General features: G+C 45.0%; 1 protein-coding gene across 3 annotated transcripts in view; it reads left to right on the top strand.

Moving 5' to 3' along the window:
• Window positions 1–13,651, top strand: part of ABCB7 (ATP binding cassette subfamily B member 7) — an 83,335-nt gene that overhangs the window by 29,012 nt on the left and 40,672 nt on the right. For all 3 annotated transcript variants that reach the window (XM_048514732.1, XM_048514734.1, XM_048514733.1), the window contains one exon: window positions 1,463–1,582. In XM_048514732.1, coding sequence (XP_048370689.1) covers window positions 1,463–1,582 — 120 coding nt within the window. The remainder of the gene's footprint in view (window positions 1–1,462; window positions 1,583–13,651) is intronic.

Here is a 13,651-nt window from a genome sequence, read left to right as displayed (position 1 = left end):
CCACTGCAAGCAGTGATTTTATAGGCAAACCTCTTTGTGGGGTAGTTTGCCATTGCTTTCCCTGGGTTATAATGGATCAGATGCTAAAAAGCAAGTGCAGTAATCCACATTGTACTAAAATTTTACTACAGGTGGAGCATGGGTGATTATTTTTGTTAGCAACAAGTATCCTATTAACAAGCTTGGTACAGAGGTAATGTAGCCTGATGGGGAGTACCTCAAAGGAATGTTTGCCTTGCATGAAGTATTTTATCTGCTCCCTTTTCAGTTCTGTGTTTAGCCTTACACCTTTTTGTTATCCAGAATTAGTCCACATCACAGTTAGCAGTCCTGCCACTGAGTCTTAATTTCACGTTGTGGTTTGACATTAACTATTGTTTGAGCAGTATTACATTTTCATCAAGGTACAAACAAGTCTCTTTGATTTCGTCCCTCAGAGCAAGTATTGACACCTAGCTAGCCAGTGTGGTGTAGTGATTAAAGTGTTAATCTAGGATCTGGGGAGCCAAGGTTTGAATGCCGCTCTGTCATGGAAGCTCTCTGGGTGACCTTGTGCCCGTCACGCATTCTCAGCCTAACCTACCTCGCAGGGTGGTTGTTGTGAGGATAAAATGGAGGAGAAGAGAACAATGTAAGCCACATTGAGTCCCTAATGAATAAGGGTTGGACCATAACCCCGCCCCTCTCCCTTGCTTCCAATTTCCCTTTGCGGCCACTTACTCAGTTTGGCACCACCACTGTTCCATTTATAATATCCCATCTTAACACAAACCTCAAACTTTCTAACATAAAACAGAAATATTCCATGACTGAAACCCAGAATTATAAATTTGTTTCGAATGCAGGTTTTGTTGGTTGCTTTAATGCAGACAGTGTACCCAGCGTCAGTAAATTGCCGTGCGGAGTGGGCATTGGGCTTTCCTGATTGCAGCTCCAGTGTGCTCATTTCTACATGACTCTGTTTCCTGGAAATGATACACTTTAATTATATGTAGCATTTGTTTTGCAATATTAGGGTAAAAATTGATCTTAGTTTTTATGCTATGCTTGGTTATCTTTTGTCTTTGCCTGGATATAGGCAGTGTTTCATAAAATGAGAAATGCGGTGTTTGATTGGTTTGAGTTTTAGAAGAAGAAATCAACAACACAGGATGGTTGTCCTCCTATGGGAGAAACTTCTTTGTCTGCAATTGCCCAACTTGAGTCATTTGGCTGAAATGAAGCAGTGACATTTTACACATAGTGAAATGACCAAGAACAATTCTCTTGTTCTTAAGGAGAACATTTTTCATCACCCATTGAAAGCATCATAATCTGTACTGAACATTGCTCTGAAGAGGGAAGGGGGTTTTAAACTGTTGGTAGCCCTGTGTAATTGTTGCCTCTAAATTTAGGTTCAGCAGTCAGGGCTGAGCTGTTTCTTTGAAATGTGCACAGTAAAGAGTGTTTTTCTTCTCAACAGTTGAAAGAAGTAGATGGAAAGAAGATCCTCAAAGCTATGGTGTCCTACGTGTGGCCCAAAGACCGGCCTGACCTACGTGCTAGAGTTGCCATATCATTGGGCTTCTTAGCTGGAGCCAAGGTAAGAGCTCTTTCACCAAGTTGAAACAAGGAGCAAAGCTTTTACTGTACACACCAGGAATTCAGACAGATGTAGACTAGCTTGAAATATTTGTGTTGGGGGGGGGGGGTCAATTTTTAAAATCCATTACATGTCTGTGTCTTTGTGTACCTAGCGAAGAAGGCATTTCTATTTTTGGTGTCATGAGTCCTAAAATTGAGGACCTACCTGACTGTTCCATCTGGGAGCTGAGAGCACCTGTCATTCTTGCAGGGATACATGTTCTCTTCACAAATACCCCCTCCTCACATCCTTTTTTTAAGGGAGTGCAGATTCCATTTCTTAAGAACATAAGAACATAAGAACAAGCCAGCTGGATCAGACCAAAGTCCATCTAGTCCAGCTCTCTGCTACTCGCAGTGGCCCACCAGGTGCCTTTGGGAGCTCACATGTAGGATGTGAACGCAATGGCCTTCTGCGGCTGTTGCTCCCGATCACCTGGTCTGCTAAGGCATTTGCAATCTCAGATCAACGAGGATCAAGATTGGTAGCCATAAATCGACTTCTCCTCCATAAATCTGTCCAAGCCCCTTTGAAAGCTATCCAGTGAGTGGCCATCACCACCTCCTGTGGTAGCATATTCCAAACACCAATCACACGTTGCGTGAAGAAGTGTTTCCTTTTATTAGTTCTAACCCCCCCCCCCCCCAGCATTTTCAATGAATGCCCCCTGGTTCTAGTATTGTGAGAAAGAGAGAAAAATGTCTCTCTGTCAACATTTTCTACCCCATGCATAATTTTGTACACTTCAATCATATCCCCCCTCAGACGTCTCCTCTCCAAACTAAAGAGTCCCAAACGCTGCAGCCTCTCCTCATAGGGAAGGTGCTCCAGTCCCTCAATCATCCTTGTTGCCCTTCTCTGCACTTTTTCTATCTCCTCAATATCCTTTTTGAGATGCAGCGACCAGAACTGGACACAGTACTCCAAGTGTGGTCGCACCATGGCTTTATATAAGGGCATGACAATCTTTGCAGTTTTATTATCAATTCCTTTTATAATGATCCCCAGCATAGAGTTTGCCTTTTTTACAGCTGCCATGCATTGAGTTGACATTCCCATGGAACTATCAACTAAGACGCCTAAATCCCTTTTATTCTTCCATTCCAACATTCCATTCCAACATTGCAACATCAGAAATGCTGTTAATTAATTTCAGTTAGGCAGAAGATTAAATAGAAATCTCCTTGAGAGAGAAACTGGCTTGTCTTGAACACAGTTATTGGTTTTGATATCATGGCCGCTACAATAAAGGCTGAGAACATGGCGGATCATGCTGGCGGTGAGAGGGCGCATGTGATCCTTTGTCCAGTCATGTGACCATGGTTGCATCTTCTGAGTGACAAAATGCTCCCCTGGAGCCACCTGCCATGAGTAGAGGTCTGTTTTCCCTGAAAATTCCATTTAGGTGAGCTTTCATTGGCCTAATTAACATGAGGTTTCTTTGCACAGTGTGTCACACTGAACTGCATCTTCCACTATGTGCCTATGTGCTATTATATTCCTCAGACAGCCTTCTCTCAATGGTACCCTCACTTATGATGGTCCATTTAGAAGCTGTGAAGTTTCTATGGAACAGGTTACTTGTGTGAGTGGAGCAGATGTTTTCACTTTCCATGTTCAGGGAGAGTCCTATTCCAGGGGGCATTTACTGCTTTTAGACTGCATTTTTAACAGCTGGCCTTTGCTACATTTATTCCTTGGTTAACTGTGGGTATTGGTTACAACTTGCTGAATCCTTATGATGTTTTGCTTTTATAGCTTTTGCTGGGTTATTGATTGCCCTGAGTTTGCAAAGATATGGCTGGAATAAATACTTCAGATAAAAAGCTGGCTTCATAATGGCAACCTCCTTGCATTCTAATTTAAAGCAGCTGTTTGTAGCAGCCTGCAGAGGGTAGGAAGAGAATGCTGGAGACTTCCATAAATTTGGGAGATTCTCTTCCCCTAGAATCAGTGGCGTATTTACCTAGGGGACATGGGGTATCCTATGTCCCCAGGCGGCCTCCCCTAGTGGAGGGCACAAAAATTTCAGGTTCATTTGTGTGTTTTTTGTATGTTTTAGTGTTTTTTTCAGTTTTTGGCCAGCAGGGGGCACGGTTTTTAGGCTAGCAGCACCAGAATTTCAAGGATTTTTCAGGAGACCCTCCTCCTGATACCACCCAGGTTTGGTGAAGTTTGGTTGAGGGGGTCCAAAGGTATGGACTCCCAAAGGGAGTGCCCCCATCCCCCATTGTTTTCAATGGGAGCTAATAAGAGATGGGGGCTACACCTTTGAGATGGGGGCTACACCCTGAACCAAACTTCACCAAACCTGGGTGGTATCATCAGGAGGAAAATTTTGGTTGTACTACCTTAACAATTGTACCCCTGATAGCAGGCACCCTCCAAATTTCCCCAGATTCACCTTTTCAATACACCCCCTTTTGGCATGGACTTAAAGGAAGAATGTGAGGTCCCCAGTTTAAACATTGAAAGTGATGCTGTTTAAGGGTGGGGGAGAATCCACCCCAAAACAGCATCATTTTCAATGTTGTTTTAACTGGGGACCCTGGAACCAGCAGAGAAGAGTGGCAGTGGAGAAGAGGACTGGGTCAGAAAGGGCTGAGTGGAACTGCTAAGGCTGCTGAGACGTGGGGCTTTTCAAATTTTAAAATCTTTTCAGTTAGTCTCTGGAACCAGCAGCATGTGCCTAACAGCACGCACAGTTGTTTTACTAAATAAGAACATGGGCCACTGCGAGTAGCAGAGAGCTGGACTACATGGACTCTGGTCTGATCCAGCTGGCTTGTTCTTATGTTCTTATGACCACAGATTCTCCCTTTAAGGTGGATTTAAAAGAAGAATCTGGGCTCCCTAGTTTAAACACCACTGAAAGTGATGCTTTTGGGGGGTAGATTCCACTGGAGGTGTTTTGTGAGAGATGATGCTGACATTTGTTTGGTAAATGTTTTGCTGGGGGTGATTTGTAAGAGATTTACATGCTTAAAACCCACTTGCAGTGGCTTGGAGCTGTTTCTCAGGCTAGCAACCTACCTCATAGTGTTGGTGTGAGGACAAAATTAGGAAAGCGAGTTGGTGGGGAGAGAGCCATGCATGTTTTGCTGGGGGTGGGAAGTGTTTTGTGAGCTGGTGCAAAAAATCATTGTTTGATCATGGTGGGGGAGGGTGGCCGCCCATACTGGGGGGAGGGGCGCCAAACTCAGCTTTAGTCCACGGGGTTCCAGTTTGCCTAGATACGCCTCTGCCTAGAATCCTTCTGTGTATTTTCTTTTATCGCTCTGTGCGATCAGTCTAGGGATAACTGAGATTTTACGCATTGTGGGACTGCAGAAATTCTTACTTGGGTGTATCTTAAGTAGTGTCAGTGTTAAAATGTACTCCACAATAAACCTGCGGGATGTAGTGATTGAGAACGTAATGAAGTGAAATGATGCACCTATGCAAAAAGAGGACACCCCTTCAACATTATGCACAACATTTTTTAAAATTATCATATGGACCTGTATTCAAATTTAAGATGATCCCCCCCCCCCCTTTTTTTAAATGGAATACTTACGGTAAAAAAAGAGTTGTGATTTCAGGTAAATAAGATATGCCATAGTTGTCAAGATGCTTGTTGTATTGTTGAAGGGAGTGGACTATAATGCATGTTTGTGATCTGAGAGAAGTGAGACAGAAGCAAGAAGCAAGATGAATACACAAAATCACTTCCATCTCTCCATCTAGTTATTTTGCCTGCAGGATACCTGTGCAAATATTGTTGATATATTTTAATCAGGTCCCAGTGGCTCAAACTAGTTACTTATTTATTTTGGCAATAACAATCCGCTGCAAAGAAGTAGACCTGCAAGCTAAGCTGGCCAGACGTCTCACCAAAGGAAAACATTTTGTTGGGGAAAAGTGGGCTACATCCAGCAGGTTTGTCTTGTTACAAGAGAAGCAAGGTGGCTCCATGAATCAGGCATAGAAATGATAAAAAACAAAGTGATCTATAAAATCCCCCCCCCCCCTCCACCTGAACAGGAATCAGCCAGACACCATTTTGGGTCTTGGTGTTATTTGCTGGCCTGAGAGAGCTATTTGTAGCCCCTGCTGGAATGATAGAGCCTGACTCTAAAGAGCTTCTTAAGGCTCGAGCAAAGAACTGGGACTAGACCAGTGAAGCTCCTGCCTCCTTACCTTGAGGAGTGGATCCTCACTCCCTTCCTCGCCCTTCATATCACAAGCTGCTTTCAAGGGCCCACCTGCTTCCAGCGGCAAAACCGCTGGCACGGAACCGGCGCGCACTGATGGGCGGCTGCAGCAGCGCTCGCCTCGGAGAGCCATGAGCGAGCGGCCGGCCGGGGGGCGGGATGGAGGCGCCGGAGCCCGTGCCGGGCTACGAGGAGCTGGGGCAGCGCCGGGGCGCTGCTTGGCTGCACCGACTGCGGCTGGGAGCTGTCCCGCCGGACGTGGGCCGAGAACGCCCGGCTGGCCTGGAGCGAGCCTCTGCTTTGTCTGGTCTGCGCCGTCGGCTGGACCATCATGCGCCGCACAGCCTCCCGACGCCTCTTTCGGCCCTTTGCAGAGTAGTGTCGGCTGGACCCCAAGGATGCCACAAAGGTGCCGGAAAGTGTTTGAAGCTGCTTTCAAATTTTCAAAAGCCGATTGCAGGATTATGTGATGTGCGTGTGTGTAGGGAACAGAAAAATGGATGCCCCTGGGATCAAACTTGGCTAGTTTTGAAGGGGTGTGTTGTCTCTACATTCTTCGTTACATGTTCTGTGCAGATCACACTGCCAAGTCTCTGCCTGCCCATGTCTCTCATCTGCTTTGGGTAAAAGCTGTTCAGGATGTTATTTTTCCCCTGCTCTGGCACCATTATTAATTGGTTGCTTTAGTTCCTAACCCTTGCTCATTACTTTGCCGAGCTTAGCATAGGTTGCAAGGGCTGTCTGCTGTTTCTGCGTGACGCTTGTTGACATTCAGGTAGTGTTCAGTTGTAGTAATGATAGCAAGCAGTTTGCTGATACAGTATAAGCTCAGAATCTCATCCAGCGAAATCTTGGCAAGGTCAGTGGACTCGTTTTCAATTCAGTCATGCATTTTGTTGCTGATTTATGTAGTCAGTTAGATGTTGAATCAGTGGTCCCCAAACTTTTTCGGTCTGCCGCCCATTTGACGCCCAGGCCAATCCCTAGTTCCCCCCTCTACACCCACACACATGAACAACACACCTTTCTCTGGGCTTTACGTCTACTGCAAGCGCAAAACAACTTCTAACACTGTAAACACACATAGGTGTTTCACCAATAAAACATGCCCTCGTAAAAGCAAACCAATTTATTGAGTTGTTTTAGCAATATGAAAGGGTATGTTTGCATCTCACCCGTGGTGTCTTCACAGTTTTAATGGGATGGATGTGCTTGAGGCAGGGATATTAGCTGCTCAACATCAGGCTTCCACATTCAGTAATTTTCAGGCTGTTTCTCTTCTTGGAAAGAAGCCGGGTGATTGCACTGAAGTCCTGCTCTACAAAACATGTTGGGAAGGCAATAGAATACATCTTGACTTTGTCCCATAGTGCAGGGCAGTGGCCAGGAAGGTCACTCTTTTTGAGAGAACCACGTAAATAGCGTACAGAAATTGAATAAGAAAGATGCCTTTGCTAACTCTTTGTCTTTGTTCTCACCCCCCACCCGCCCCCTAAACAGCAAGGAGAGTGCTGCTGCTCTTCCTTTAAAACCCACCAGTCACTAGGATGGAAGGAAAAGAATTTTTAAGAAGGCAGCTTACGATGATCTCCACCCCCACCCCCACACCCCACACACCCCGCCCAGAGCTTGTATTTCAGTGGGAGTATAAAATGTTTTGTGTGACCTGGTATAACTCTGTTGCCTCAACTGGTCGCAGCTGCAATTGGTAACAGTGCATAAACCTGGTTCTCTGTTAGCTACCTGTCTGCCACTGGATTTGCTGCCTGCTTTTCCTTGCCCTTTTAAGGAGTAATTCAAACAGGACCCCAGTGTGGTCTCCATAGGCGCCCCTGGTGTCAACCAACACCTTTCCTGGCTCTCCCCAAGTGTTTTTAAAAAGTGGGCGAGGCCATGCAGGACTCTTACCCAGCAGGAGTTCTGACTGGCCATTGGATATCTGATTGGCTGTTTGTAAAAACTTTTTAAATTCTAGTATTTGTACTCTGGCAATAGTGACCACAGCATCCTTGGGGAAGGGAAGAAGCAGATGTGGAAGTGGGAGAAAAGGACAAGGGAAATAAAAATTTCCCAAGCTACTGAGCACTGCTGGGGGCTTTGATAATGTGCAGCTCTCGTAGAACAGGGATAGTGCCTAAAACAGACTTGGCAGCTGTGCTCTGATTTGGAATCAGCCAGAGTATCGAGAAATACTGGGGGGGGGGGGGCATGGGACCGTGAAGCATTGCTCATAGACTCTCCTCACTGAAACCCTTCCCTCCCCTTGACATACTTGACAGCCCAGTCCGCAGTGCAGTTAAACACGAAGCACTTGGAATTAAACATCTATAACACTGGTGGTCTAAATTGGCTTAAGCCCTTCATGTTAGCTGGGCTGGGAATCAGCTTGCCTGTATCTGTAGTAGCTGGATTACATTTGTGGCTTTGATAAGAGCTGGTGTCATTTCCTGTCACGTCTGCAGACTTCTTTTTTTTTTTTTTGGCCTTTTTGCTCATGGGCTGAGCTTCCATTATTTATGAGTCACATTTATCTTTCACAGTATCTGTGTCGCAACCGACTGTTAATTTTCTACCTCGGAGCGGAGAGATTGGCAGAAAGTGCAAAGCGTGTATACCGTGTGCCAAGGGAAGTTAAAATGGATAACACATTTGCCTCCTCGGTATCTCATATCTACCTGATCAACGAGGGATGTGTCAATGTAATACCTGAACTCATTTAGCTAGATCCAGCCTTATGAACCCTTGGGGGAAGGGTCTTTTAATGAAAAATCTTCTCACTGATTTATACAATCCAGAGAAGCCCGAAAACTCCTCTCCAACCAACCACCATTCTCCCTCCTTTGGAGTGGCAGAGGTTAGTTAGAGCCCCTGCTCCTGGGGTTGTTATTTCTCTGGTTTGGTTGTAAAGGTAGATTTGTAAGTTGCAGCGAAGGGAATTGGGCTCTGGGATTGCTTACCTGTGCCTTCCTGCCGGCCATAAGTCATCTTTAAGGGTTAGCATCAGCTTCAAATCCTGGTTAGTAGCAAAGCCCTAGTTAGTCCTAAACCTGCCAGGCCAAATTATTCTGCAGATTGATGGGGTTGTGCTGCACATGCAGGCCTGTGGCCTGATCCCCTTTGTTTTGGTAGGTGTACAGCAGGGGTCTGCAACCTGCAGCCCTCCAGATGTTCATGGACTACAATTCCCATCAGCCCCTGCCAGCATGGGGCTGATGGGAATTGTAGTCCATGAGCATCTGGAGAGCCGTAGGTTGCAGACCCCTGGTGTACAGTGATGCCTCCAGTTTGAATCGTGAATTCCTGTATCTTAATTTACAGCTGCACCAGATAAGTGCATCGTCTGTGACTTTAACAGTATATAAAATTGCGGTATTTGACATATTTATGGAATTTAAAAGTTATAAATGCCTTAGTTTTGTACTAGCAAAATTACAGATCTATCCAGCACTGGAGAGAGGCGTGCGAGCTGATGTCCCTACTCTGTCTTAGCACCCGTGATATTACGTCTCTTGATCGAGACACTGTACTCCTATTGGTACAGCCCAGAACTGAATTGGATTTCTTGACTGCCGCATCACACTACTGACTTATGTTCAGTTTGTGGTCTACTAAGATCTCTTTCACATGTATGTCAAGCCAGGTGTCGCCCAATCTGTGCATTTCATTTTTTCTCCCTAAGTGTAGTATCTGACATTTATCTCTGTTGACATTTATTTTGTTAGTTTTTCCCCAGCTCTGTAATCTGTCCAGGTCATTTTAAATTCTGACCCTGTGAGTCACCACATGAATTCCATTGTTGGGGAGGCATTGGTCTGTCTAGTACAGTGGTGGCGAACCTATGGCACTGGTGCCAGAGGTGGCACTCAGAGCCCTCTCTGTGGGCACTGGCGCACAGAGTTCATCATGTGGGAGGGGGGTGGAAAATCACCCCCCGCACACACACACACACACATATCTAGGCTGGCCTGGGCATGATCCTTTACCTGGGAGTAAACTCGGTTGCTGGCAATGGGGCTTGCTTCTGAGTAAACCCTCCTAGGATCGTGATTCACCTATTTGAAGAGTTGCACCGTTGCTTCACTAATCTTACTTCTGAGTAACACGTGCCTCAGAGCCAACAGTTTTTTCTAAACTAAACCCTCAGTATTCAGGTTAAATTGCCGTGTTGGCACTTTGCGATAAATAAGTGGGTTTTGGGTTGCAATTTGGGCACTCGGTCTCGAAAAGGCTCGCCATCACTGGTCTAGTAGGACTTCCAAGGTCATTTGGTTGGCTCCCATCTGGAACAGTAGGGTAACCTAGAGTGATGATTGGTATGATCCAGCCCAGATGATTTTAGATTATCTAGTCTGTTGCCACCTATGTTAACATGGCCCTGGGTTCAGAGGCTGGAGTACTATCTGTGCTTGCCCAAGGAGGCTTTGAGTTTCTATTTCTTAATAGCTCTCCAGGTGGCCTAGCAAAGGGCTTTGGAAAGCCACCAGGTGATTCAAAAGCAATTTGTGGTATGGATATGATGGAGAAGTAAGAACAGGTGATCCTTTTAGGCATTTCCAGAGTAGCTTTTAGGATCCTGGCCAAGATTATTAAAGTTAATACAAAGGACATGTCTTAGTATCTGGGGGCAAAATATGCTAGAACCAACATCTTGTTTTTAATGGGGAACGGGGGCGGGGGGGGAGATGGTGGGTACTCGAGCCGGTTGGTTGTTAATGAGATTTAATGCCGGCTTCTTCACTCTGATTCCTGGCTTCACCCTCTGGGAGTGAATGTGGCTGTGACCTGAAACACTAATGTTGAATTTCGTTGAGATGGCATTAAAGGTAGGTCTCTGCTGGAGGGGAAGGAAATACTCCCGTGGAACTGTAGAGTAATGCCAATTAATTTAATTGCAGGTTCAGAAGAGGACTTGAAGAGCTCCAGCCTCTTAACTGTAGAAGTAGAGCTGTAGCTGCTTTAAATGTAGCTTAAATCATACCATGTTGCTGCTTTCAAAAAGCAAAATGGCTGCAAAGGGGCTTCAGGGAATGTACAGCAAATCAGGACAAGCTGCGTTACAATAAATTCCATTTCTGTGGAATAGGATCTCCCAGGAAAACCTGTTTTACTTCCTTTAAATGACAGCCTTTGCAATGTAATGCAGATGGTGGGGGGTGTTGTACCTTATTAAAAACAAAACTATGGATGAAAATTGAGTTTCTAGGCAAGTACCACCAAAGGGAGTTGACCAGCCTTCTTTTTTTCCTATCTGAAAGGCATATTTGGAAATTAAGATTCCGGAGCAGTTACAGGGCCTTAAAACTTTAAAAACATGCCTTCAATTCCTTGGAGCTCAATACCTGTGAAGTTGGGGTTTTTTTTCCCCCAGTTTACAATAAATTGTTTGTTTTTTTCTGTCCGCATTTGGTGATTGTGGAAACTTAAACAGGAGAATTCTGTAGGGATTTTTGTATAATTGTAATATGTTGGTGCTGAATAGTAGAGCCAGACATTTAACGCCCCTTAAACCAGCTGCCTCTGAACAGCGGGGAGGGAGGGTTAAAGGGGAAGAAGAAGAAGAGGAGGAGGAGGAGGAGTTTGGATTTATATCCCCCCTTCCTCTCCTGCAGGAGACTCAAAGGGGCTGACAATCTCCTTGCCCTTCCCCCCTCACAACAAACACCCTGTGAGGTGGGCAGGGCTGAGAGAGCTCTGAGAAGCTGTGACTAGCCCAAGGTGGCGTGTGTGGGAGTGCCCAGGCTAATCTGAATTCCCCAGATAAGCCTCCACAGCTCAGGCGACAGAGCGGGGAATCAAACCCGGCTCCTCCAGATTAGATACAGGAGCTCTTAACCTCCTACGCCAGTGGGTTTCTGTGGGAGGGCCCAGCTTCCCTCCACCTCATTGCTTGTTGCCCTTCTGCTGCAAGGGGGGGGGGGGGGCATCAGGCGATCTGCAAGGGGAAAGGAGGTTCCTGGCCACACATACCTGGCTATTGCTCCTTCTCCATTGCAAGTGATTCCCTCTGTCACCAGTTGCAGCTGGTTGTGTTGGGGGTAGATAGAGAAAGGTAATATCTCAATCTTTCCTTTTTTTAGGGGAGTGGGAGACATTTTATCAGCTTCTGCTTTTGAGAATTTTGGAGCACATCTTTTTAGAAAAGCCCCATGAAGAATTTTTCAGCACATCAGTTTTCACGAGGCGTCTTTGCTTTGTGTCGTGTGGCTATTTGGTTCCCTAAGCTTGGGTTTAATTTCCGTTCTGCATGGCTGTCCTTTTGTTTTTCCTGAATAGGCTGCAGTTCCAGAATCCCTTGATTCCTGTCATAGTAATGCAAGCTTATTACTTTTTGTTTGGCTTGCTTTTTCCCCCCTGTTAGCTGTCTTGAATTTTGAATCTAGCGAAATAAGTCAATAATTTAGAACCAATTCATAATTTAACTGCAACTGATTTACTCATTCAAATGACAGCTCCTGCGAGCAGCATAGTTTCTGGAAAGGAAGGTTGTAAAACTCTTTCCCCCTCGTGTAAGGGGAATTGTGTTCTTAAGGAAGCCCTCTGCTGTAGCAATGTCATTAAATGGTCAGAAAGTTGCATTGGTTAAGGGATAGGGACTGTGACCTACCCTGTTTCCCCGAATATAAGACATCCCCTAAAAATAAGACGTAGTAGAGGTTTTGCTGAAGTGCGAAATATAAGGCATCCCCCAAAAGTAAGACATAGCAAAATTTTTGTTTGGAAGCATGCCCGACGAACAGAACACAGAAAAATAAGACATCCCCTGAAAATAAGACATAGCGCATCTTTGGGAGCAAAAATTAATATAAGACACTGTCTTATATTACTGTATTGCTACATCTTACTGCAAGTATGCTGCTGACTAGATCGTTCTACACCACTTAACGTATTGTGTTTAAAAGGTCAAGCTTTGTTTTTAGCTGTTTTGAGATTTTGGGATTTTTTTCCCCCAAGTTTCAGTAGTCCAAACTCTATTATACTGCTCATTGGATTTCCCATCTTGTTGATTGTACTTGACTTACACTTTGTAATCCACCTTGAGTCTCAGTAAGAAAGACAGACCATAAATAACTTGATAATAATATTTGAGATGCTGTTGTATTTACTATACCAGGGGTAGGGAACCTGCGGCTCTCCAGATGTTCAGGAACTACAATTCCCATCAGCCCCTACCAGCATGGCCAATTGGCCATGCTGACAGAGGCTGATGGGAATTGCAGTTCCTGAACATCTGGAGAGCCGCAGGTTCCCTACCCCTGTACTATACTCTGTTTCACCAAAAGAAAACATCAAAATGGTAACTTTATTCGCCACATGCTGGACCATCTTTGTTTTGGAATGCTCCTTTTGGGTCCTAGTGTCTACCAAGTTCTGTACATATTCTCACTGCCACAAACTGTGTCAGCTAGTGCTACCATGATGCTGCAACTTCAGAGGTGCCTGTGTGTAAAACATATCATGTTAATCTTTATGCACGACCAGTGCCAACAGCTGACCAGTCTCCAGTTTGACTGGAGCTTTGAAGTGTCGCATTTTAACAGCCATCAAGTGTTCATCACTTTCCCACCTTAAGTTATGGAACTGTAAAGCCTTGTTCTTTAGAAATATCATTTCATGAGAAAGGGGTACATTTTTTGAACTGAGCTGATGGTGTCCGTTTGGTTGGTGTCGTCAAATGACGGTTTGGAGTCATCAAATGAAAATACTTTTGTGATGGCTCCTGCTTTATATGTTCTGACCTTGGTCCTTCTGGACAGTATCTGCCTGCAAAGAAAAACTATTGTACTCTGTTCTATATTTCCAGTTGAAATGCTCTAAACCGTCTCTGATGACTCCT

The sequence above is a fragment of the Sphaerodactylus townsendi genome, linkage group LG13 (assembly GCF_021028975.2).
Source record: "Sphaerodactylus townsendi isolate TG3544 linkage group LG13, MPM_Stown_v2.3, whole genome shotgun sequence".
In the NCBI taxonomy this organism is placed as follows: Eukaryota; Metazoa; Chordata; class Lepidosauria; order Squamata; family Sphaerodactylidae; genus Sphaerodactylus; species Sphaerodactylus townsendi.
The sequence above is the reverse complement of the archived record's forward strand: the minus strand, read 5'-3'. Positions and strand labels throughout refer to the sequence as shown.